Here is a 23,293-nt window from a genome sequence, read left to right on the forward strand (position 1 = left end):
CTGCGTCAGCAGCTCCACTCAACCTGGAGCTTCCCCACCAACACCTCGTGCCTCCACAACCCCAAGCCCTGCAGCAACATTCCCGCAAAGTTACGCCCCACCGTACTCGACAAGACTGGATATACGCCCTGATACTGCTACTTTGGCAAAATCGACGGAATCTGATATACGCATATAGCCATATCGAATATGCACGACGAACGTGAGTGCTTCTCAGACCGTCTTCCCCACTACGATGCACGTCCAGCGCGACGTGCGCGCGGATGGCGAGAACATGCGATCAGTTGTGAGCTCCAATGTCAGGGTATCGCTTGAGAGCATGTTGAGAGACCACTAGCGACCTCAGCATCGTCTCATTCAAGCATGCTCGCTCTGAAGTGTGGCTACCCGTCGCATCGCATCGCATTCCTCAACCCAGCACAACACAACAAGCGCGAACCTCACTAACACCACTCCCACAGACCCCCACCCCCTCCTCGCCCAAGTCCCCCTAACACTCTCGCCTTTTCTATCCCTCCCCACATCCGTCCCCCTGCCATACTCCTACGTAACCCTCCCGTCGACGCTGCCACCTTCGATCCTCTCTCAGCAGCAGCAACAGCAAGACCCGTCCAACCCCAACGCCTCTGCGTCGAAACCAGCATACGTCACCTCGTCAACGGGCACATCAGCGCATCCAGACCAGATACTCACGTCGTGTGTTGCGTTACAAGAGCACCTTGCTAAGCTGGAAGCAGACGCGAGGAGGACGTTGGCGGAGTGGGAGGAGAGGCGGCGGAAGGAGGATCTCGCGGAGAAGAGGAGGGTTGCGCCTGGGTGGTTGGATAGTGGTGTGCATATTATTAAGCCGGAGGGACCTAGCGATAATAATGAGTCGGCTAAGGAAGAAAAGGTGCCGGAGCAGAACCTGATGGATTTAGATCCGCAGGCGGAGCGCAAAGCACAGGAAGGCGAGGAGCTGGATAGGGTGTTTGGCGGATTACAGGTTTAAGTCCACCATCTCAACATCACTATACCCAGCAAGAAGATTTAGCGACCAGCGGTCTTCATAATAGATTAATACCAAGTTATACAACTATAAGCTATGACATGCTGTTTTAGCTCAAGCCTAGATACGCGTCGCCTACAGTGATCCCCACGGCGGCGCGACATTACAGACATATGAGAACCGAAGTTACGGAAACAGAAAGGGGAATCTTGAAGGAAGAATGTGGAGAATTAGTGCGACCATGCTGAATCGCTGCACCATCTCTGTACGTGCAACACCACCAACGCCAAAAGGTGCGTCTAGCGACGGCCGTGAGAGCGGTTGATGCTTCCCTGGAGGCTGTCCACTTCCGTCTCAAGACGCTTGATCTCCGCGTGGCTGGCCTCGAGATCCTTGTTGAGGCGGTCACGCTCAGCAATAAGCTTCTGCTCCCACTGCCTGAAGCGCTGCTCCTCAACCTTGACCTGCTCGGTGAAACGCTTGCGGAGCGCCTCTTCCTCCTCCTTGAACTTGGGGTTGTCGAGCTTCCTTGGGCGCGCCTCGCCGAACTTCCTTGTCTCCATCTGGCCAGCGCGGTAGGCCTCGTAGTGGTTCTCCTCCGTGGTGTGGATGAGGTCGAGCATGTGGGTTCGGATGAGAATAGCGCGGAGCTTCTTGAAGTCGCAGTGCTCCTCGTTCTCGACTTCGGCAACACCCCAGGCGTATTGGCGACCCTTGACGGTGCGGCCGTCGTTGGTCTGAACGTCCTTCTCAGAACCGATGACGGAGAAGGGCATGGCATCGATGAGACCGCGTGCGTGTTGCATGGCGGCGGCGTCGTCGTCCTCGAGAGGGGGAGTGTAGATCTTGATGCCCTGAGCATCGATCACTTGGCGCACCTAAAAGCGGTCAGTATTTGCTGGTGACATGTAGATGGACCAACTTACCCTCGCCTTGAACTTGGCCAGGTCTGTTGGGCTCAGTGTGTCGGCCTTGGCTACCACCGGGATCAAGTTGACGCGTGTGCACAGCTTCTTCATGACCTCAATGTCCAGGGGCTTCAGGGTGTGGCCGGTGGGGCGGATGAAGTACAGGCAGGCGTGAACACGGAGATCGATCTTATCAGAGCGGCGCGGTTGTTGCTCCTGAAGCATGTACGACTCATGCTGGTCGTCGAGGAACTCGATGATGGGTTGCCACGAGTCGCGGTTGTTGACGTAGTCACCGAAACCGGGGGTGTCGATAACGGTAAGACGGACTGGGTGTGTTAGCAATAGAGAAGGAATAGCATGATGTCGCTGCATACCCTTGAAGAACTTCTCCTCGAGCTCGGCCTTGGTGATCTCAATCTCGACGGTCTTGTCCATCTGCTTGTGGTGTCGTCGCTTGTGGTCGGCGTAGTTCTTGATGGTGGTGGAGAAGAGGGTGTTGATGAAGGTGGTCTTTCCGAGACCAGACTCGCCAGCAACCTGAGCTAGTTAGACTGAAGCCGGTTGATCATGGGGGTGGTATGCGTACCATTATGGTAAAGGCAGCACCGCGCTTTGCAACAATCTTGTGCCTGTGCTACGTTAGGGCCGAAGCTGCGTGTCCGCTTTGTTGATAGTACCTCTGGTTGGGCAGCTGCAATGCATGTTAGTATACGAATTGAAGACATAGGTTGAGCAGATGGTATACGTACATTGGCAATGCCAATGGGGGACGCGGACTCGGCCATTGTGCTGATGTGTGGTTGACCGCTGGTGTGTATGGGGTCTGCGTGGTGTTAGCTATATGGAGCCTGATCTCCGGGGAGTGCGGCGTGAAAACATACGTGGAGGCGGCGGATGAAAAGCAAGTCAGCAGTGAGGTTGCTGAACGAGGTGCGATATGGGGTCTGGTGAGGAGGTGTGGTGTTGGTAGACAATTTGGGCAGTCCCCTTTCTGCCAGTCGCCCATTCGGCAAGCACTGACCCTGAACGGGGAAACCGCGACTAATGCACACTACTCCACTAGCGCGTCCTGCGATGATCCGAGCTTCGAAAAAGTTCAAGATGCGACCATCATGCCCGCCACGACATGACGAGACCGCAGCCACGATATTTTGAAGATGAAGACTGACTTCCAGGTGAGTTGAGTGCTGCCGTGCAAATGTTCGTGTCTGACACCCACAGTTCTCCAACCTGCTGGGCACCGTCTACAGCAGAGGCAATCTTCTCTTCACGCCCGATGGCACATGTCTGCTGTCGCCCGTTGGTAACCGGGTCACGGTTTTCGACCTTGTGAGGTAGGCTCCAAGTCGCGGCTGCCGCTCTCGATATGCGCTGATCATTAGTCAGCTCTAAATCATACACGCTTCCGTTTGCGCACCGGAAGAACATCGCACGCCTAGCCCTCAACCCCCGCGGAAACCTCCTCCTCTCGGTCGATGAAGACGGTCGCGCAGTCCTCACCAATGTTCCTCGTCGCATCGTACTCTACCACTTCTCTCTCCGCGGCGAAGTCACCTCGATCGCTTTCTCTCCTTCTGGCCGGCATTTCGCAGTAGGCATAGGAAGGCAGATTGAAGTATGGCACACACCATCCACTCCAGACGTTGCGGAGGGTGACCTTGAGTTTGCGCCCTTCGTGCGCCACCGGATATACACAGGACACTACAATTCAGTCCAGAGCATAGAATGGTCTAGCGACTCGAGATTTTTCCTGAGCGCGTCCAAAGACATGACGGCGCGGATATGGAGCGTGGATCAAGCAGAAGGACATGCGCAGACTACACTGGGTGGACACAGGCAGGAAGTAGTCGGCGCCTGGTTCTCCAAGGATCAAGAGACTATCTACACAGTCAGCAAGGATGGAGCGCTGTTCGTCTGGAAATACATGCTACGCTACGATGCGCCCGCCGACGCCGACCCTGACGACGACGAAAATCTACAATGGGGTATCCAGGAACGTCACTTTTTCCATCAGAACAATGCGCATGTCACATGCGCCAGCTTCCATCCCGAGTCGAAACTGCTCGTGACAGGCTTTTCTCACGGTGCCTTCTTCATCCACGAGCTACCAGAATTCGCGCAAATCTCCAGCCTCAGCATCTCGCAGAACGACATCGATTACGTCGCCATCAACAAGACCGGAGAATGGCTAGCGTTTGGCGCGTCGAAACTCGGCCAGCTACTTGTGTGGGAATGGCAGTCGGAATCGTACATTTTGAAGCAGCAGGGCCACTTCGACTCGATGAACACAATCGCCTACTCGCCAGACGGTCAACGGATAATAACAGCGGCAGACGATGGCAAGATCAAAGTCTGGGAAGTCAACTCCGGTTTCTGTGTCGTCACGTTCACAGAACATATGGGCGGTGTGACGGCCTGCGAGTTCGCGAAGAAGGGAAACGTCTTGTTCACAGCCAGTCTTGATGGCTCCATCAGGGCTTGGGATCTCCACCGGTACCGCAACTTCCGCACTTTCACAGCGCCATCGAGGCTTTCCTTTTCGTCCCTAGCGGTTGACCCAAGCGGCGAGGTCGTATGCGCGGGCTCTATCGATTCTTTTGATATTCACATTTGGTCCGTGCAGACCGGCCAGTTGCTCGACAGGCTATCTGGCCACGAGGGCCCTGTATCATCATTGTCATTTTCCCCTGATGCTGGTACGCTGGTTAGTGGAAGTTGGGACAGGACTGTTCGCGTCTGGAACATCTTTGCTCGCACCCAAACAAGCGAGCCGCTACAACTCATGGCCGACATCCTATCTGTCGCATTTCGCCCCGACTCGAAGCAAATAGCCGTCACAACTCTTGATGGACAACTGACGTTTTGGAACGTATCCGATGCTGCACAAGAAAATGGCCTTGATGCGCGAAGGGACGTTTCCGGGGGTCGCAAGATGTCAGATCGGCGCACTGCAGCCAACGTAGCAGGCACCAAAGCCTTTACGTCGGTGAAGTACAGCGCAGACGGCACGTGTGTATTGGCAGGCGGTAACTCTAAGTACATCTGTCTATACGATGTTCAGTCCGGTGTGTTGCTAAAGAAGTTCACTGTATCCGTGAACCTTTCTCTCGATGGCACACAAGAGTTCCTCAACAGCAAGCTGCTCACAGATGCCGGGCCACAAGGTCTCATCGACGACCAAGGCGAAGCATCCGATCTGGAAGATCGACGAGACACAACATTACCTGGTGCGCAAAAGGGCATTGGCGCACGGAAAACACGACCGGAAGTACGCGTACCTGCTGTCGCGTTTTCGCCAACTGGCCGAGCGTTTTGTGCCGCTTCAACAGAAGGTCTACTAATTTACTCACTTGACAACACGTTCCAATTCGATCCCTTCGACCTAGACATTACCGTCACACCGGCGACAACTCTCGAGACTCTCGCACAGAAAGACTACCTCAAGGCACTGGTCATGGCTTTCCGTCTAAACGAGCGCAACCTTGTTCGCCGCGTATATGAAGCCACGCCCGTGAGCAACGTCGCTCTAGTAGTCAAGGACCTGCCATCAGTATATCTCGGTCGGTTACTACGGTTCGTCGCCCTCCAAGCCGACGAGTCCCCGCATCTGGAGTTCAACCTAGTATGGATCGAGGCACTGCTCAGCAAACACGGTCGATGGATGAAGGACAACAAGGGCGGACTTGAAGCCGAGTTGAGAAGCGTTGAGAAAGCCGTTCGCCGGATACAGGCTGAGCTCGCAAGATTGGCCGATGAGAACATCTATCGCATCGAATATCTGCTTGCGCAGCCGCCAGAGGAGAAAGAGAAGTCAGCCCAACTTGACTTCGGGGTCAAAGCGATAGAGAATGGGATATCGGATGAAGAGATGATTGACAGTGATGAAGGCGAGGATATAGGCGATTGGATGGGCTTTGAAGAGTGATACCATTGTACGAATACGAATTTTGACGAACTGTTATATCGAAGAGCGCAGTGGATCGTGATTGCGACGTTATCGAGGAGTTTACGTGCCCTGATTCTACTTAGATTTACGTGGTTTTACCGATATTCATCGCATTTGACGTTGGGACGTTGGCAAGACTTAAGACGATGTGTACCTTAGTGGGCTGTCATGGTTGGGCCGTTCTTGCCCCATGTACGTTCGTGCCTGCATGTTATCAGCACCTGCCCTTGCTTCGTGTCGCTCTCTCCGCGTTCTGGATATACAGACTGGACAACAATGATGGTCAAAGCGTACATCGCGCGGCTTGATCATGGCTAATGTGCTAGGAAGGTGCGTGCTGCTTACGACGATCGCTACTTCGTCAACGCATCGATGGAGGATGTATTGCGAGGAGTTAGAACTTATCACACCGCTTATTGTATACAAAGAAGCTTGGCATGATCTCGACTCTTAGACACAGCGAAGACGAATATCTACATGAGAGAATTAGGGGTCAATAGATCGTCGCGGGCCGTTTCTGGTATGAGAGTGCCGTCCTTGTCAGCCGCCACAACATTGCCATCCTTGCTACACAAAGACCCAGGCATCACTAAGACAGTCGAATGATAGGCGGAGATACTACTCAGTATCACCAGACGCTGTATTTTGTATCAGATGTACGAGCCGGTACGAGCCGGTTCAGGCGGTGTAGCGACTTTAAGTATACTGTTTGAGATAACTCTTGAATGGTAAAAGCTGGCAGTATAGCTTTTCCCGTCAACAGCTAGGTACGGTCTTTTGCTCTTGCCATACAATGACTACCTCCCATGCTGAGTGGTAGCTTTACTCATCTCAGACATCGTGCACGAAGACAGAACTTCGTGAACTCCAGGGCTGTATCGACGGATCAAACTCCGAATTATAGTCTAGACTTCTGGTAAAAGAGGTGAGAACGGGCCGAAGTCTACAGCGTGCCGAATCATCCAAAGTAGTTAGTGCACGCGCTACGTAGCATTACAGCCGTAGCGCGCCATACCAATTTTATGCAGGTGGTGGTAAGATGCACACAATTCAAGCCCTTGAATGTAAGCTCCCAATTTAACAAATCTTACAAGGAGACACCCGGCCAAATTTGAAGTTCAAACTCTATCTGAGCAGTTCCTTGGAATGGTATGGCGTACCACGCGTGAGACGAGTGACTGTGGCTTGCTCGTGGCATACAAAAGCTGGCGACCGACCGCCTCAGAGAATCACATCTCTACTCAGCAGTCTACAATCACTGTATCCATAACCCCCCAGCACCCTAACATCATTCACTATGAAGCTGTCAATCGTTGCCGCAATGCTATTCACCTCACTCGCCGCTGCCGAGATAAGGTACTTTTGCCTGAAAGGTGGAGACGCGATCCCAAAAGATGAATGGAGCTGTTCTACTGCAGACAACCGAGCATGTAAGCAATCTTTCGTACTAGCGTTTTCTTTTCTGGTCACTCGCTAACGAATTATAACCTTCTGTAGGCCAAAACAAAGGCTGTGCAGACACTTGCTTCCCTGGTGCAGATGCAGTTCAGGTATACAGAGTACAGTTGTATGTATCACGTCGCAGACTCGAGAAAGGTAGAAGCTTACTTCAATTACAGGAAAAATCCAGATGCTTGTTTCTGCTATTGCAGAGAGCTGTAAAGATCGTTCAAGGACGATTTGGGGTCGGCATGCTCCCACGATGTCCCCCAATGATGCTCAGATACCGCCTCGATCCTACCTCGGCCCGGCGCATGCCGAACTTGGGTATACCTTGGTAGCGCCTGCGTTTATAGTAATGTACACCAACCTACAAGAACTCATTTATTTTTACCATCTCGTACGATCGTACAAAGGCCTTCCAACAGATATGCGCTGTGACAACAACGACGGGCTGCTACTACGAGGCTGTAGAAACTGTAATCGTCGCTCGTGGCATGGTTTCGTCCGGGTACGGCACCTTCCCATGTGAAGATAGGAAAGAGCAGGGAAGCTACACAAGATGGAAAGGGCGGAAGAATATCGACGTGGTCAGAGCAGTCGCGCATCTTGCTGACCCAAACACCACTTTCACTCCACTCACAGTCACAGTCACCACACTCCAGCACACCACCACATCGTTATTGCGCTATCTTCATATCCTCACCTTCACATCGCCAAAGTCCAGATACTATCGCTATGGATACTTCCGCGTACAAGGCTCCGCCCATACCAACTCTCAGGGCGCGGTCGTTTTCCTGCCCCATAGGCTATGGAAAAGCATGTGCGAGGAGATTGCCGGGCGTCTAGGCGGGGTTCGCGCATGATATGTTCCCGGACACACACAAGGAAGCGACGCCCAAAGAGCCTGTACGAAGCGATTCGCCGCAAGGACCTCCATCACCAAAGCTCGCCGACGGACCCACGACGGTTGACACATCCACTACGGTTGACTCACCCACGGTTGATCCAAACGCGATACACCCGGAGAGGCTAAGGTCGATTCTGACAAAAAGGTTCATGAAGAAACATGACGAGGCGGGACCCAAAGATTTGGCACCTCTGCACATTGGCCGACATCCAATCCCGTGGAGTATGCCCAACGAAGAGGATCTTCGTATGATCTTTGTTCCAGAACTTGTCGAATGGATACAATCGTCCGACTACCATGGTCACGCCGCCAATCGCTGCTTTTGCTCCCTCGTTCTACACATCTTGAGCAAACGTCTACCAGACGACGTCATCCACAACGACCCCATCGACCGCGATGACTTTCGGGGCAGACTTGGCGAGCTCTTCTCGGACGACGGAATGCCTCTCGACCATCTCCTTGATCACTGCGCGAATGGGTACAACATTCAGAAGGTCAGGAAGGTGCACAAGCGACCAATGACGCATAACACTTAGACGGAGTATGTCGGCATGTTGTGCGAGGGTATCATTTTGATGAACGAGGAGCCTTCCTTGCCGCCCCCGAAAGACAGCCCTTCCACGCCACCGAACGAAGATCCTTCCACGCCGCCGGATGATGACACGCCCAAGCCAGCGAAAGGCAAGCAACCAAGAGCAGCGTCGGCTTCACCAGAGCCTTTCAGAGGGCGTGTGCTAACATATGAGCCTGACGAGCGGGTTATCTACCGCCCTGCATCAATGGATGATTGGAGGCGGTGTTTGCGTTAGCAGTATTGTTGTTGTCTAGTAGGCATCCTTCGAGTCGGAAGCACTTTCACTTTCACTGGGACAGAACTGGAGGTATTCCTGCAATTTCATCTCTCCATTGCTTGCTGCAGACTTTCACCATGATTCGCTGAGCCCAAACCCAAGAACCACTATCATCACCCGTTCATTTAATAACCTCCACCTCGATGACCCCAGTGATCCCGGTGCGGATCGTAGCCGTAGCCATACCCTCCGTTACCTTGACCATATCCTGAAGAGCCCTGCCCACCATTGCCATGATAGTCCCCGAACTCATGCTCCTGGTTCTCAGAGCGACGAGGCGGTGGGCGAGGATTTCGTCGAGGAGGCGCGTTGCCATACCCAGGTTGTCCAGGATACGCACCAGGATCCTGAAGACCCGCTCGTCTAAACTGGTGTCTAAGTCCTTCCATAACGTTGGTGTAGGCTCCGTCAGCCGCGTTCGTCCATCCCTGTGCTGCGGTCGCCCATTCCTGCATCTCCCGCTGACGCTCAATCCGTCTCCTTGCGCGGTACGCTTCGTCTTCGTCGTTCACGGGTACGCCTCTGCTTCCCCCATCATATCCTCTACCATTTGTGCCGTCGTTCCGTCCATCCATCCTACCATGTCCTCCATCAACCGGACCTCTACCAGCTCCGCCAAAACCACCCCTCCCCATCTGCTCCATCTGCCCCTGCAGCTGTCTCGCCATCTGCTCATCCCTCCCCGTATCCAGCTCCACCGGCAGGCTCTCCTGCAGCCTCCTCGCAACTTCCTCATCTCGGCTCGTGTCCATGATGACACGCCGAGGTATGGAGACTTGGCCGTCGTAGTTATCGAAGAAACGCTGCATGAAAGCTGCTTTGTCTTTTTCGTTGCGCACTTGAAGGAAGGCGCGGTGGAAGGTGGCTTGGGCAGCGGGCGTGGGGAAGTCGAAGCGGAGGATGGGCGCGGTGAGGTCGAAGTTTTGGAGGGTGTGGGGTGAGGATGTTATTAGGCCGGGGCCTTGTGGCTGGGCAGGTGGTTGGCGAGGCGTGTTGGTGGGATTGCTCATTTTGGTGTTCGTGTGTGTTGTTGGTATAGGATTGTTGTAAGCGTGGTTGAGCGATGTTGCTCTGCTGTACGTAGTAATGAGAAAGAATGCGTAGGAAGAACAGGTGAAGAGAAGGTACTTGACGCTAGCCAGCAGGGTGACGAGCTCCGCCAGCTAATGTATCATGTGAGTACAGTGTCAACGGTTTGGTTTTCACCACGTGTGCTGATACGCGAGCATCTTTCACACCTACGAGACGAAGATCGGGGCCCTGCTCACTATCACCGTGACCGGAAGCAGATACGGCGCAGACGCGCGTAGACAGACTTTTCACATGTAAAATTAACTCTTTCACCGTTCCTCTCATCTAAAATGGTGTTGAAATATATGGGTGTTCCACATGTTTCCTGCAACGCCGAGGTCCGGTGGATCGATGAGCAGTGACGGGGTCCTATTTTATTCCTGACTCGAGCAGCATAGCAGCCACAGTGACTTCGAGGAGAATGTGACAAGAAGCAGTTTGACATTCACATGAAGATTGACATAGCTACACTATTGTCACTATACACTTTTCTCGTGGGAAGAGATTCCATACATCCTCCATAGGATCCTCAATGCCAATTTCGCCCGTGATTCCCACACGCTGGAAGTCCTCTTTTTCTGACTTTAATCGCCGAAGGACAAGTGAGGTACGCCGATCTTGGTGTTCAGAAATCAATACGCATACTGTCTCTACAGGTACAGCTTCTGTACTATGCATTGACGTGATTTCGTCTATGGCATCGGTCTTAACCCGCCTCTCTTGGCCATTAGGGAAGACGACGTTGTATTCCGTCCCACCGCACTCGCATTCCCCGGACTCTTCTACCCATGTAACTGACGCACAATGAGCGAGTAAGCGGATTGTGCCTGACCGAAGCTCGCCGTACTCGTCTGCAGTCTTTGGAACTATCTTGTAGTCGATCAATTGGGCTGATACCGCATGCCGCATTGGTGTCTCGATTCTAGAAAAGTCGCCGGCGGGAGCGAGCGGAGCCTCTATAGAAGCCCAGGACCATGACGGCGCTCTCCATTCCGGTCTTGGATGCACGTCAAAGTGTGATGCACGTTGCCATGTGAGATCTTCAAGAATCCGACTTTTCCAGAGTCCTGCCAGGTACTGGTCGCCAGGCTCCGCGAGTTGCTTTGCGAGTCCTGCCAAAGTCACCAGTTTATCACTTGGATAGGTCAATTGCAGCCAACTGTGTTGCCTGAGCATACTCTTCCATATTTCTCCTGCGGTTTGGCGAAGCAATGTCCTCGAAAGCAGATATAATTTCGGTTCCTTGATAAATTTTGTCCAGATGATCTGCGTACTCGCAGTTCGGTCGTCACGACACTCGCATCGAAGCTCTTCCATGCACTCAAAAATTAGCTCGCTATCTCCGAAATGTAGAACACGGGGAGACAGTAGGCGTTCTTGATAAGCCCAAGCCCGATTCAGGAGGGGATATGGCTTTGTACGTTCATCCGGCTGCAGTTGTCCGGTGAAATGTTGTCGATGTTCGCTGAAGATGAAGGTGCTCGCTTTCTCGTCTCCCGAACGGATGCGGACCTCGTGATCGGGCCATTTTCTAAGCAGACCTTCTTCACCCGATTTCGAAGACGTTGCTGAGATAGTAATCAGCGCGTTGTGATATACGGTCGACATGCGAGATGCTTCTTGTGCCCATTCATCATAATCGTCTTGCACTATGCAAAGGGAATCAATCTGTAATGTTAGTATACGCAGCTGGTGAATGCAGGAAACATTAATCATGAACGAGGGTCTTACCCAAAGATACCGAATGTTCAACGCCCGAGTTACTTGAACAGCTTCTCGAAATGTGTTCGTCAACTGCCCGAGACGAATCATCTTTTTTCTTTCAAGAATTGTGGCCCTCGTAGTTGTGAATTGTGCAATAGCACCCCAACAATGACTCAGAGCGGCGTACTTTCCATTTTCGCCAGCGGTTTCAACCAGTTGAACGAGGTCGGCGTCATGCGAACCTAGATCAAGCAGCCGGGTTGGTAGACGCTGGTCTTTATCACTACTACAGGCTGTGTGGTTTTTGATACAGTTTTGCAGCAGTGTTCTCGCTTTCTGAAACGCAGCAGCCGACCCAGTGAAGCCAGTTGTGCGGCGCAAGGCACCGAAGCGGCTCCAATAAGTGGCGTTTGGTATTGCTGAAATAGTTAGTCCTCCGTAGGCATCAACATATAGAACCTACAAACAATCGGGAGCAAAGATCCTTATGTATAAGTACTTTGATGCAAAAACCATCTCGACGCTTCGTTCAGCGGGCATTGCTATGGACGTCGTTTCCTGGTCAGAATCATCGTATCTGTAGGCCACATCGCCACCCTTGTATGGTTCCAGGATTTGTTTGTACAATTTGTCATCCCTAAAGCGCAAGCGCAGGCTCTTTGGAGTCCAGTCATGTTTGCCATCTTCATCCAGCCAGCCACGGCAGCCTCTGATGATTGCGTCGCAATAGAGACACGTTTGTGCTGATTCAACGACCGCGTCCCAAAGGTGTTCGGATTTGACGTAGTAAACATGTAAGTATCCGAAAGAATGGCAGATGAGACACCGCCCGTTGTGCAAAGATGGGTGCGGAGGAGGCGAGGTACCTATGACGTCAAGTGGAGTGGGGCGTGACGAAGAAGGCATGTTGTCGTTGGGGGTTTTGCCAAAACGGGAACGCAGTACGGGAGAAACTCTTGCGCAACACGGTGTGAAGCAGTTTCCAACACTATAAATTCCATGGTTTGCTCGCGTATCAATACTTATAAGGATCGTGAGGTGCAGCGCATACTATGTACTGTGCCACCGACTTGCAGCCCCCGAGAGAATATCACCGTAATACCTCCGATTGAGCAAGTGCAACCTCAAACCCATTTACTGCAATCCTGAATCTCAAACAATAAGCTGGCTAGAAATGCTGGGTAATAATCATCTACTATCGCTTCCTGCGCTCATTCAGTGCGCGACGAGACAATTCGCCGCCCCAATAACAGCCTCCTGATTGATCATCATCAGAGCCCGTCTACCGGCGAGGCCGGTCATCCCTCTCGCGCGCCCGCACCGAAGCTTTACTATAATACTCCAGCATCGCCAACGTCTCCGCACGATTCCTACGAATATGTTCATGAAGCTCTTCCGGCGTCATGCGAGCTCGAATCTGTCTGAGCGCCACTGGCTCGTCGCCCCCACCGCCCCGTAGATTGAGCTTAACATGCTGCCACTCTCGCTCTTCCGCATCAGACACGACTTCCCAGGAAGAATTACGACTGCTATCTACTAACACAAAGGTATGTTCATCTGAAAATGGTTCTTCTTCTTCCTCGGCGGCGGCGGGTAATCTGAAACCATCTGGAATCCAAGGATCTTGGTGCGACGCGACGATTTCGGGGATATCTGGCTCTTGCATCGGCAGTACCTCGCTAGGCTCGAAGTCTTGATATTGAGACCTTAGGTTCCTCAATTGATGGATGTATTCGCGGTGGATGAGATCGTCTTCGTTGATCCAACGTCTTTCAGCTCTTGAGCTGCGGCGTGGCTCGGGCATATACACACCACCTTCAAAGGGTAACGGAGAGGTTGGCCGCGTGATCTGGCGTCTTCGTACTTGCGGATTTGGCGTATTCAGAAAGTGAAGCGCAGGACCGATAACATGCTCCAGCCGTTCGCGTGAATCTCTCGTGTCGTTGTAGGTCGGAAGAGGATTGGCGTGGGCTCTTGGTCTCGGCTGTTCAGTCATGACGAAGTAGAATGAGATCAAAAGAGGTACAACAACAGGTAGGGTGAGCAGTAGTAAGTCAAGCCAAGACTGATCTTCGAAGTAATGGATAGCCATGATCGCAGCAGAAAAGGCAGTCGGCAGAATCGATTATCGTGGAGTGTACATATAGTGCCGACAGGTCGTTCGTTCCATGTTTGCTCGGCTGGACCAGCACTTTCCCATAGCGCGAAGAGAAATCTTCGTTCGTACGCGTTTGCTGCTCATTGTTAGTGCTGGTTCGAACGAGAAGGGTTTGGAGATTGTCTCTACCGGGTCGGACGCTGCAGACAGGCAGGACTATGAAGGCGTATGTAATTGCTTGCTGCCTCCGCGTGTTGGTATGAAACGCAGTGGATGCCCTAATGATATCACTTAGTAGACCTCGGGCTGCAACAAAGCTCAAGAGAAACGCGGTCTTCGATACTACGCTTGCGCTGTGGATAGACCAGTGCGAACATCAACTCAACACGATGGATAATGACCCAATCCAAGCATTGAGTTCACGCAACGAACAAAAACCAATCCACCAATTTACTTCTCGTCTATGTCCAACCCACTCATCTCCTCACTCAATCCACTGATGTCACCAAAGCTCAAATCCTCCGCCTCGCTGTCGCCCAGAAAGATGCGTTCAAAGTTCATGTCACCCACATCGCTGACGGGTGCGTACGTGGGATCCGTCATCCTGCGTTGAGCAGCCGCCTCAAACTCGCGATAGTTCTTCTGGATCTCGTCTTGAGAAAGCTCGTTCGAATGACGGTCCCGCTTCGCGCTATCACCATGACCGCGCTGCTGAGCACCGAGACCGCTGGCATTGGTGGCAGAGTTTGAAGAAATACTGCCGCTCTCTTCAGATTCGCTGGTGAGACAGATTGGCGAAGGTGATCGGAGGAGGAATGAGTCGTGTTGTTCCATGGGAGGCGTAGGAGGTAAAACGACTGCCTTTCCTTTCTCAATAAGAGATCTCTGTCGGTCTTCGCCCTGTGGCTGCGGTAACTTGGTGGCAGATACTGTTGGAGTCGAGGGGCGTGACGAGCCGACTGCTTCCCTCAAACGACGCACAATATCCTCACTATGCCGCAACACATCATAATCACTGCCGTTCACAGGTTGACCGAGTGGGCCGAGTTGTTTGCGCATAGCGGCAACGTCCTGTGCAATCGCAGCGCACTTCTTCTGCAGCTCGACGACCTCGGTAGACGTAGAAGTCGTGAGCATGTGGAGATGGCCGGAAGACTCCACCTTTTGACGCTTGAGACAAGTGTCTGACTCGTAGTTCGCCGGTTTCAAGGTCGATGCTCCGTCCAGGCTTGTGGAGCGCAATGGGGCCTTTCGTTTCCTGGGCGACTCGGCTGGCAGATCAGGATCAGACAGCACTGATGCGTCCGCAATCGATGTGGCTGAGATGTCCGCTTCGTCATCGAGGCTCTTATCAGACTGTCGTCTAAAGTATGCAAATGCTTCATTCCAAGATTCATGTAGAGACGGAATACGTGCTTTACTGGGGCGAGTCTTGGACAGTGGCGTACTAGTGTACGATGGAACCCAGGGCGTCGACGGTTCCTCCTGCTGTGGTATGTAGTCGTCTGGCGTTGCACCGACTTGATATATGTCCATAACCTCGCCCTTGACCATATGACGCAATACACGTTCGTAGCGTACGTGACCTGGGAATTGCGTGACCATCTTGGCTTGAACGATCGTCTCAGACACTGTCTGTGTGTCACCCTAGCCATGCTGTAAGTAATAGTCTAGCAAACAACTGCAATTGCGTTCCAGTGAGAAAGGAAAGCACTGGACAGGTCTGCAACCGAAATCAAGAAGAAAAAGCGCAAAGTGGATAACGTAACGTGAGGGGAAACTCATGGGTATTGTACCTTCGTTTTGTATCTCTTCACTTCGCAGACAACATCCTCGGGGAAGTGTTCGTAGCTTGAAGATCCTGATTCGCTAAAGATGCGTTCAAAGTAGAGAACAAAGGCGTTCCGGTCTTTCGGGCCAAAGGGCATACGCCAGAGCTTGATATTGGGTGGCTGCGAGACGACCGCGGCGTAGATCATGAGCACAGGCATTGTTTCCCAGGCAATATCGACATCGACCGATATGTATAGCCCGTCTGAGAAGCGGAGCAGGTAATCCTGCGTCATGATGTAATTATACACGAAGTTTGGTAGGTCGCCAGACCTGAACGACCATCTGGTATTTGTAGGGACGGCCCGAAAATCATCGTAGAAAGCGTCGATCATGTTGTGGATGAGTTTAGGAAGATCAATTGGAACAAGACGCTTGTGCTTGGCGGGCATGATCTGTTTCAAGCAAGGCCAGAGCTCGTCCTCGGCAATATGATCTGCAACGTTGGTCAGCATAGAAGCATGCACAGTAGGTGATCCAGCGTCGACGTAGGCTCCAGAGTGTTCAGATTGTTCATTGTATGAGTTCCTACGGCAACGCGATGTCTGTAACAGTCTGGAAATTTAAAGTGCAGAATGGGTATCGTACCTCGTAATGCGCCAAGTTCAGCAACAATGTTTCGCCTCATGTGACTCTCGAATTGTGGGACCAGACATTGCTCAAAGACGCGCTCCCATATCGTGAGCTCGACAGCTTGGGCAGTTGATATGCCTTTCCAGCACATGACCACGTCGAGGTAATCGACGTCCGTCGCTGTTGGGCATTAGCAAAGTACCACAACATGCTCGAAGGTATCGGTCCTACCTTCCTGCTCGAACCCTGATCTCCTCCTGCGAGGACAGTGCATGTTCTGTGGCGGGCAATTCTTGTGAAAGCCATGACCGTACAAATCGGTATCGAAAGCTAAGTTAGCTATGAGGCTTTCCAAGTGCTGGCGTTCCGCATTGTCGGATAAGACGGGATTGACTACGGGTGATGGATGGGCATGGCCAGTAGCGCCAACACCGGTGCGTAGCGATGGCTGGGAGATCTTTAGTAAAGTCCGCAAGCCGGGTCGAGTGTACTCACGAGATGTTCTACAGACATGCTATCGTGAGAGATGCTCGTAAAGAATACGTCGTCGTGATGATTGGGCGGTGTCTGGATGTAGTGCTAATGTCGTTGTCAGACAGAAGGTCGCAATCCAGGCAAATGTCTGCGTTGGTGTTGAGAAGGCACTCGTGAGCGACTGCCGCGGTACTGTGTTGTGACTGAGCAGCGTGAAGATTGCGCTTGCCTCACGACAACGCGGGACACCCGCAAGATTCTCCCCGGGTGCACCATCTAAATGGCGTCCATTGAGGCTCGTGTAGTGAGTCGTTCATTTTTGTTGCCAAGCTTCGAGATTTGAAGGAAAGCATCGACGCCATAGCCTTCCAGGCTGTGGATTTCGAGACTGCCAGCCCAGTATTCTGTAAGATTGTTAGCTGCGCAGCCCCGCCATTGTTATGAAATACCTACCAGCATATAGTCGCGACATGGGAAGTCCAATACCAAGACGCAGGTCTGGTGCGCGGCTGGTCAAGGAAGACAGCGAGCCGTGATACAGCCCCGAATCGCCGTGCTTGGACCTCCTATCTAGACGTTGTTGCACCTGTGCTGCAGATTCACCTCCAGGCACCTGCAGCTCCTGCAATGTTCCCAGTAGTTTTGGTACCCTCGCCAGATTTCGCAGCCTTTTCTCACGCCTAGGACCCTTGCTGAAGCTCCACAGGTATGGCAAGACTTCGTTCGGGATGCCACCACCTTGATCAGAAATTCGGATAATAACGTGCTGCGAGGTTTCGCAGATCAATACCTCAATAGGCGGCAGCTTGGCGTCTTTCGACTTACGCTCCTCGATGACAGCTTGGATAGAGTTGCGTAAGAGCTCGCCGATAATATACTCGAGATGACTCAGGATGTACGGGAACGTCGCGTCAAGGTGACCGTAGACCTTGATCTCAGGAATTTCGACATGTGGGCCCTGAGCGGTCCTGATGAGCTCCTGCATCGTCTTGCCGCAATTCTCGACTATCTCCTTCGCATTGCAACGCAAAAATATCTCGCCGACTGCCTCTTGGTCGTGGGGATGAACTTCGGCCTGCGGGAAATGCCATGGCGAATCGAAAGTCTCGGTCAGTGCTAGATGTTGTTCCGCAATGACGCGTCGCGAGATGCGCTGAATCAATTAGCATTGCCCGACGCTGTGCATGGACGGAGACCATACCGATCGCAACATGGTGGTCATGAACTTGTCCGTCTCCTCAGCCTTCATCAGGCCCCGAACTTCGAGAACACCAATGGCGAGGCGGGGTATGACAGTGGCATGCTCGGTCAACGTCTCTTCCAGCACCTTGCAGTACTTCTCGTTATCTTCCAGCGATTTTATCTCAGGTACGCGGCGGAAGCGTTCGAAAGCGCGTAGATACGACTCGTATACATGAGCTAGATGAGGGTTCGCGACGACGACGTATGGTAGGGTCTGAATATCACGCAATCGGTGCGCAAGTCTACACGTGTTCAGCACTTATATTTCCGCTTGTCAGATACTAAGATCACACCTCGTGGGAAGCTCCAGACGGCAGTAGTTGGCCGAGTCGATGAGACGAGACTCTGTCAAGGTTCTTCCAAAGAAAGTCAACTGGCGCAGACTTATGGGTCTGGCTTCACGCTGCACCCATCTATTCACATGTCAGCTGTGGAAGTTGGCAGGAGCATCTCTTATGTGCTCACTCGTCCAAGGCCGAAGACGGTCTCCACGCGGGCGCGACGGCTGCGGCATGTGGATGTCGAATTTGTATTCTAGAGACAGGCGATGCTGAAGGTGCTCTACGTAAGATACCAGAGCGTCGCGCGCACAACGCGAGACTACGTGCTCCTATACTCATAATTGTTGGTGCGAGAGCGCACATGTGGAGGAGCTCGCTCACGGAGCTGTAGCAAAATACGGGGCATGTGACGGCGGGCTCCGCTAACCGGCGTAACTTTTGGGAATTTCACTCACAGCCTCTGATTAACGGTCGCAAAAGCAGAGGGGCGCGCATTTCACGGCACCGCCAGTCATATCACGCACAATGGCAACAAACATGCTGGGTGAGCGTTTGTAGCTCGAAATATGCGCGTGGCATGCCGCTTGCCAGTATGTGATGTTGGACGAATGACGTCGTAGGCCGCGGCTTTGCTTTGACGCACTCCACTGTATCGAGCGCCAAGGCTGCATCCGTCGAAAGACAGCTGCTGTTCTGAGCCTCGAGAGCTGCTCCCCAGCTTTTGTCTTTGTGCGCCCTCGTTGTCCACCTCGCCCTTGCACATGCTTGATGTTGGAGTTTTCCAGACGACAATAATCCGATCGTCATATCTCCACTGCCGCCACCTTTAGCGAGGAACCTATCCTTACCCGCATCCCGCCCGCGCAAGTGCTGCCCACCCGTACCTTCCTTTCTCTAGGCGACAGGCGCGCAGCTTCCCTTTTCACCTTGCAGTGTCGAGCGCACCCAGTCGTGACTGCCCCCGCGACCCGTCTCTGCAGCTCTTTCCTGACATCTGCCCCCGCTTCCATCCGCACCTGCCGGAAAGACGACGCCGCCATGGATCAGGTAAGCTTGCGCCTTCGCCAGCGTCTCGCCAGACGCGGCCACGCTGACCCACTCACCCACGCAGATCGAAAGCGACATGCTCGTGGACCACGAGTACGACGAGAAGGCCGACGTGGCCATAATCACGCCCGACACAGACGATCAAATGGACGAGGTCGACGCCGAACCCGAGCCCCGCGCCGACGAGTACGATGCCTTTATGAAGAGACACATGCCCAAGAACCCGGAGTACGAGACCGAGGCCGAAGTATACAACACATGGGAGATCAGGGACTGGCGCCAACTCACACGACGTGAACATGGCCCTATCTTCGAATGCGGCGGTCATCCCTGGCGGATACTATTTTTCCCGTACGGTAACAACGTCGACTTTGCGTCCTTCTACCTCGAGCAGGCCTATGAAGAAAAGCAAATGCCAGAGGATTGGTATGCGTGTGTCGAGTTCATGCTTGTACTCTGGAACCCCAAGGACCCTACCATATTCACCACACACACCGCACACCACCGCTTTACTGCCGACGAAGGCGACTGGGGCTTCACACGCTTTGCAGAGCTGAGAAAACTCTTCAGCAACTCCTGGGAGGACCGGGGACGGCCAATGGTAGAAGACAATGCGGCCAATGTGACTGCATACATAAGAGTGCTCAAAGACCCCACGGGAGTGTTATGGCACAACTTCATCAAGTGAGTTTCACGGATGTACAGTTTTGCCGACGTTGTTTCCTGACTTGCACAGCTACGACTCTAAGAAAGAGACCGGCATGGTCGGCTTGAAGAACCAAGGCGCAACATGCTATCTGAACTCGCTCTTACAGTCACTTTTCTTTACCAATGCGTTCCGCCAGGTATGCCACGGATCCCAACACATAGAACGACAGCTGACTCCGCCAGGCTGTTTACCAGATCCCGACTGCCGAGGAAGCCGATCGCTCGAATAGCGCCTACGCCCTACAACGACTCTTCTACCTTCTCCAAACATCAAACAACGCCGTAGGAACCACGGAGCTGACACACTCGTTTGGTTGGGACTCGAAGCAGATTTTCGAACAGCAGGACGTACAGGAGTTGTCCCGTGTGCTCATGGACAAACTCGATGAGAGGATGAAGGGTACTGAAGCCGAGGGCGCCCTGACCAACATGTTCGTTGGTAAAATGAAGACCTACATATCCTGTATCAACGTCGACTACGAATCGTCTCGGGTTGAGGATTTCTGGGACATACAATTGAATGTGAGCGGGAACAAGAACCTGGACGACAGCTTCAAAGACTACGTGCAGGTCGAGACCATGGACGGCGAAAATAAGTATTTTGCAGAGGGTTTTGGGTTGCAAGACGCTAAAAAGGGTGTCATCTTCGAGAGTTTTCCGCCAGTGCTACATCTCCAGCTGAAGCGCTTCGAATACGACTTTACGCGCGACGCCATGATGAAGGTGAACGACCGTTACGAATTCCCCGAAGTGTGGGACGCTGCGCCATATCTCTCCGACGGAGCCGATCGATCCGAATCCTGGATATACCACCTCCACGGCGTCTTGGTTCACAGCGGTGATCTCAACGCTGGTCACTATTACGCCTTCCTGAAGCCAACGAAAGACGGCCACTATTACAAATTCGACGACGACCGTGTGACTCGAGCGACACTACGTGAGGCGCTGGAAGAAAACTTTGGTGGTGACTACGCCCAGGCCAACGGGAACACTGGCCAACGCAATCCCTACACCAGAGCCTGGTCCGCAAAACGCTCAATGAGCGCCTACATGTTGGTATACATTAGGGAGACGAGGCTTGATCAAGTTCTTATAGACAGCAAGGCGGTAGAACCACCGAAGCATCTGGCAGAACGACTGGCTGAAGAACGGGCATTGTTTGAGCGCAGGAAGAAGGAACGCGAGGAAGCTCATCTCTACATGGACGTTGCGGTCGCGTCAGATGAACAGTTCAAGGCCCACCAAGGTTTTGACATCGTTCCATGGAAAGCCGACGCAGACACACCTGCTAGTCCGAGGGTCTACCGTGTGCTCCGAAGCACAACTATGGCCGACTTTGCGGTTACGGTCGCCCAAGATCTAGGAACCGAAGCCGATATGTTGCGGCCATGGTCGATGGTTAATAGACAAAACGGCACAATTCGCCCCGATACCGCACTGGAATTCCCGGAGATGACCGTCGAAGAGGCTGCAAGCAAACATGGCACGAAACAGTCGCAGTTCAGGATGTGGATCGAGAAAGCTCAAGAACGCGACGAAAGCGGCGCGCCAGTGTTTGGCGAGAAGCTAGTGGACCTCAAGGGTCAGGCTAACAACCGCCCATTGATGATCTTTTTGAAGCACTTCGACGCAGAAGAGCAGAGTCTATTCGGTGTTGGCACCTTCTACGCCGGATTCCAGGACAAGGTTTCCGATCTAACTCCAGCAATCACAAAGATGCTGGGCTGGCCAGCGGGTACGCAGATCAAGCTTTCTGAGGAGATCAAACAGAATATGATCGAAGCGATGAAGCCAAAAGTCACACTGGCAGCCTCGGAGATACAAGATGGTGACATCATCACGGTCCAGCGCGTACTGAGCGACAAGGAAACCGCACAGATAACCACTGCGGGAGGCTACACCGAGGCAAAGGAATTCTACGACTACCTCTTGAACAGAGTCAGCATTGAGTTCGTGCCTAAGCTGCCTGATACAGATCTACCCACATTCTCCTTGACTCTCAGCAAAAAGATGGCGTATGACCAATTCTCCAGCAAAGTGGCTGAGTACCTCAAAACCGACTCTAGCTATATCCGCTTCTCGACGGTTAGCACTGCTGGCAAGCCCAAGAACCCTGTCAAGTACAACCCCACGTCAACTCTGAACAACATCCTCTTCCCTGGCCCATACAACTATTCGGCAAGCGCAAATCAGCGAAACGATGCCCTGTTTTACGAGGTCTTGGATATGAGCCTGAAGGAACTAGAGCTGAGGAAACCTGTAAAGGTGGTGTGGCTCCCTGAGGGTCTCAGCAAAGAGGTGAGTTGAACTCAGTCATTGCTCTTTCTTCAAACTAACGTCGTACAGGAGGAGCACACTTTGATGGTACCCAAGAATGCCCAAGTCGCGGATCTCGTTGAAGCGCTGCAAAAGAAAGCGGGCATCAGCGACGAGGTGATGCAAAAGGTGCGGGTCTACGAGGCACATGTGAACAAGTTCCACAGGGTCCTCCCGCTAGATCACTCTGTCATGAGCCTCTACGACTACACGTCAATCTTTGCTGCGCCTTACCCCGAAGACGATGCATCGAAGAAGATTTCGGTATTCCACTTTGACAGGGAGCCATCGAAGGCACATGGTATCCCGTTCCAGTTTGCGCTGAAAGAGGTACGCGCAGCCATCAGCCTACCTCCTCTACTTGCACTAACATACATCAGGGCGAGCCTTTTAGCGAAACAAAACAACGACTCTCAGACTTCACCAAGATCAAGGGCAAGCAATTGGACAAGATCAAGTTTTCTCTTGTCGGCAAGGGTCAATACGCGAAGCCTGAGCCAATCGATGACGGTAAGCCACTTTGGCAATGATGATGTTGCAGCACTGACGAAGTCACAGATGAAGTACTTTGGGACTTGGTAGGTGCGCGTGACGATGTATCACTTGGTCTTGAACACCCCGCCAAGACAAAGACGCTTTGGGGAAAGACTGATTCCATCTTCATTCGTTGAAGCAGCGCAATGACTGTGTAAGATACGAAGAAAAGCACGGTGCGCGACATTACTCGGCACGGGTACGATCGGCATGAGATTGTCCGCAAAGTTTTGCCAGCATTTCACAGGGAGTGGCAATAAAGCGTTGGTTGCGCACCCTCCAACATACATGGCGCAATGGAGCTTGAAATATTGCAAGTATTGCATAGGCGGAGTAGCGTGCGTGGGAGGTTGGCGCAGGCGTTGGGCA

The 23,293-nt window shown here is 52.7% G+C and overlaps 8 protein-coding genes across 8 annotated transcripts; 4 read left to right on the top strand and 4 right to left on the bottom strand.

Annotated features, from left to right (window-relative positions):
- Positions 1-189: 189 nt before the first annotated feature.
- On the top strand, positions 190-991 carry J4E85_000504 (uncharacterized protein; the record flags this gene model as incomplete). Its single annotated transcript, XM_051464794.1, has 2 exons — positions 190-202; positions 462-991. 2 exons carry the CDS (start codon positions 190-192, stop codon positions 989-991), a joined length of 543 nt encoding a protein of 180 aa, XP_051331315.1.
- Positions 992-1,287: 296 nt separating this feature from the next.
- On the bottom strand, positions 1,288-2,684 carry J4E85_000505 (uncharacterized protein; the record flags this gene model as incomplete). Its single annotated transcript, XM_051464795.1, has 5 exons — positions 1,288-1,866; positions 1,915-2,225; positions 2,274-2,436; positions 2,486-2,533; positions 2,649-2,684. 5 exons carry the CDS (start codon positions 2,682-2,684, stop codon positions 1,288-1,290), a joined length of 1,137 nt encoding a protein of 378 aa, XP_051331316.1.
- A 372-nt stretch (positions 2,685-3,056) lies between these two features.
- J4E85_000506 (uncharacterized protein) lies at positions 3,057-5,824 on the top strand (the record flags this gene model as incomplete). Its single annotated transcript, XM_051464796.1, has 3 exons — positions 3,057-3,074; positions 3,121-3,233; positions 3,286-5,824. 3 exons carry the CDS (start codon positions 3,057-3,059, stop codon positions 5,822-5,824), a joined length of 2,670 nt encoding a protein of 889 aa, XP_051331317.1.
- Positions 5,825-8,152: 2,328 nt separating this feature from the next.
- On the top strand, positions 8,153-8,731 carry J4E85_000507 (uncharacterized protein; the record flags this gene model as incomplete). The annotated part of the gene is given in 2 exon segments (XM_051464797.1): positions 8,153-8,322; positions 8,341-8,731. 2 exon segments carry the CDS (start codon positions 8,153-8,155, stop codon positions 8,729-8,731), a joined length of 561 nt encoding a protein of 186 aa, XP_051331318.1.
- Positions 8,732-9,171: 440 nt separating this feature from the next.
- On the bottom strand, positions 9,172-10,056 carry J4E85_000508 (uncharacterized protein; the record flags this gene model as incomplete). The annotated part of the gene is made up of 1 exon (XM_051464798.1): positions 9,172-10,056. The coding sequence occupies one exon, from the start codon at positions 10,054-10,056 to the stop codon at positions 9,172-9,174; it is 885 nt and encodes a 294-aa protein (XP_051331319.1).
- Positions 10,057-14,369: 4,313 nt separating this feature from the next.
- Positions 14,370-16,596, bottom strand: J4E85_000509 (uncharacterized protein; the record flags this gene model as incomplete). The annotated part of the gene is made up of 4 exons (XM_051464799.1): positions 14,370-15,566; positions 15,716-16,185; positions 16,338-16,502; positions 16,554-16,596. The coding sequence occupies 4 exons, from the start codon at positions 16,594-16,596 to the stop codon at positions 14,370-14,372; spliced, it is 1,875 nt and encodes a 624-aa protein (XP_051331320.1).
- A 476-nt stretch (positions 16,597-17,072) lies between these two features.
- J4E85_000510 (uncharacterized protein) lies at positions 17,073-19,082 on the bottom strand (the record flags this gene model as incomplete). Its single annotated transcript, XM_051464800.1, has 5 exons — positions 17,073-17,200; positions 17,250-17,949; positions 17,998-18,280; positions 18,332-18,451; positions 19,003-19,082. 5 exons carry the CDS (start codon positions 19,080-19,082, stop codon positions 17,073-17,075), a joined length of 1,311 nt encoding a protein of 436 aa, XP_051331321.1.
- Positions 19,083-19,357: 275 nt separating this feature from the next.
- On the top strand, positions 19,358-23,061 carry J4E85_000511 (uncharacterized protein; the record flags this gene model as incomplete). The annotated part of the gene is made up of 7 exons (XM_051464801.1): positions 19,358-19,366; positions 19,431-20,050; positions 20,103-20,211; positions 20,258-22,372; positions 22,421-22,720; positions 22,771-22,900; positions 22,973-23,061. The coding sequence occupies 7 exons, from the start codon at positions 19,358-19,360 to the stop codon at positions 23,059-23,061; spliced, it is 3,372 nt and encodes a 1,123-aa protein (XP_051331322.1).
- Positions 23,062-23,293: the final 232 nt, after the last annotated feature.

This window comes from Alternaria conjuncta (genome assembly GCF_024043145.1).
Source record: "Alternaria conjuncta strain BMP 0040 chromosome Unknown scaffold_1, whole genome shotgun sequence".
Taxonomy (NCBI): Eukaryota; Fungi; Ascomycota; class Dothideomycetes; order Pleosporales; family Pleosporaceae; genus Alternaria; species Alternaria conjuncta.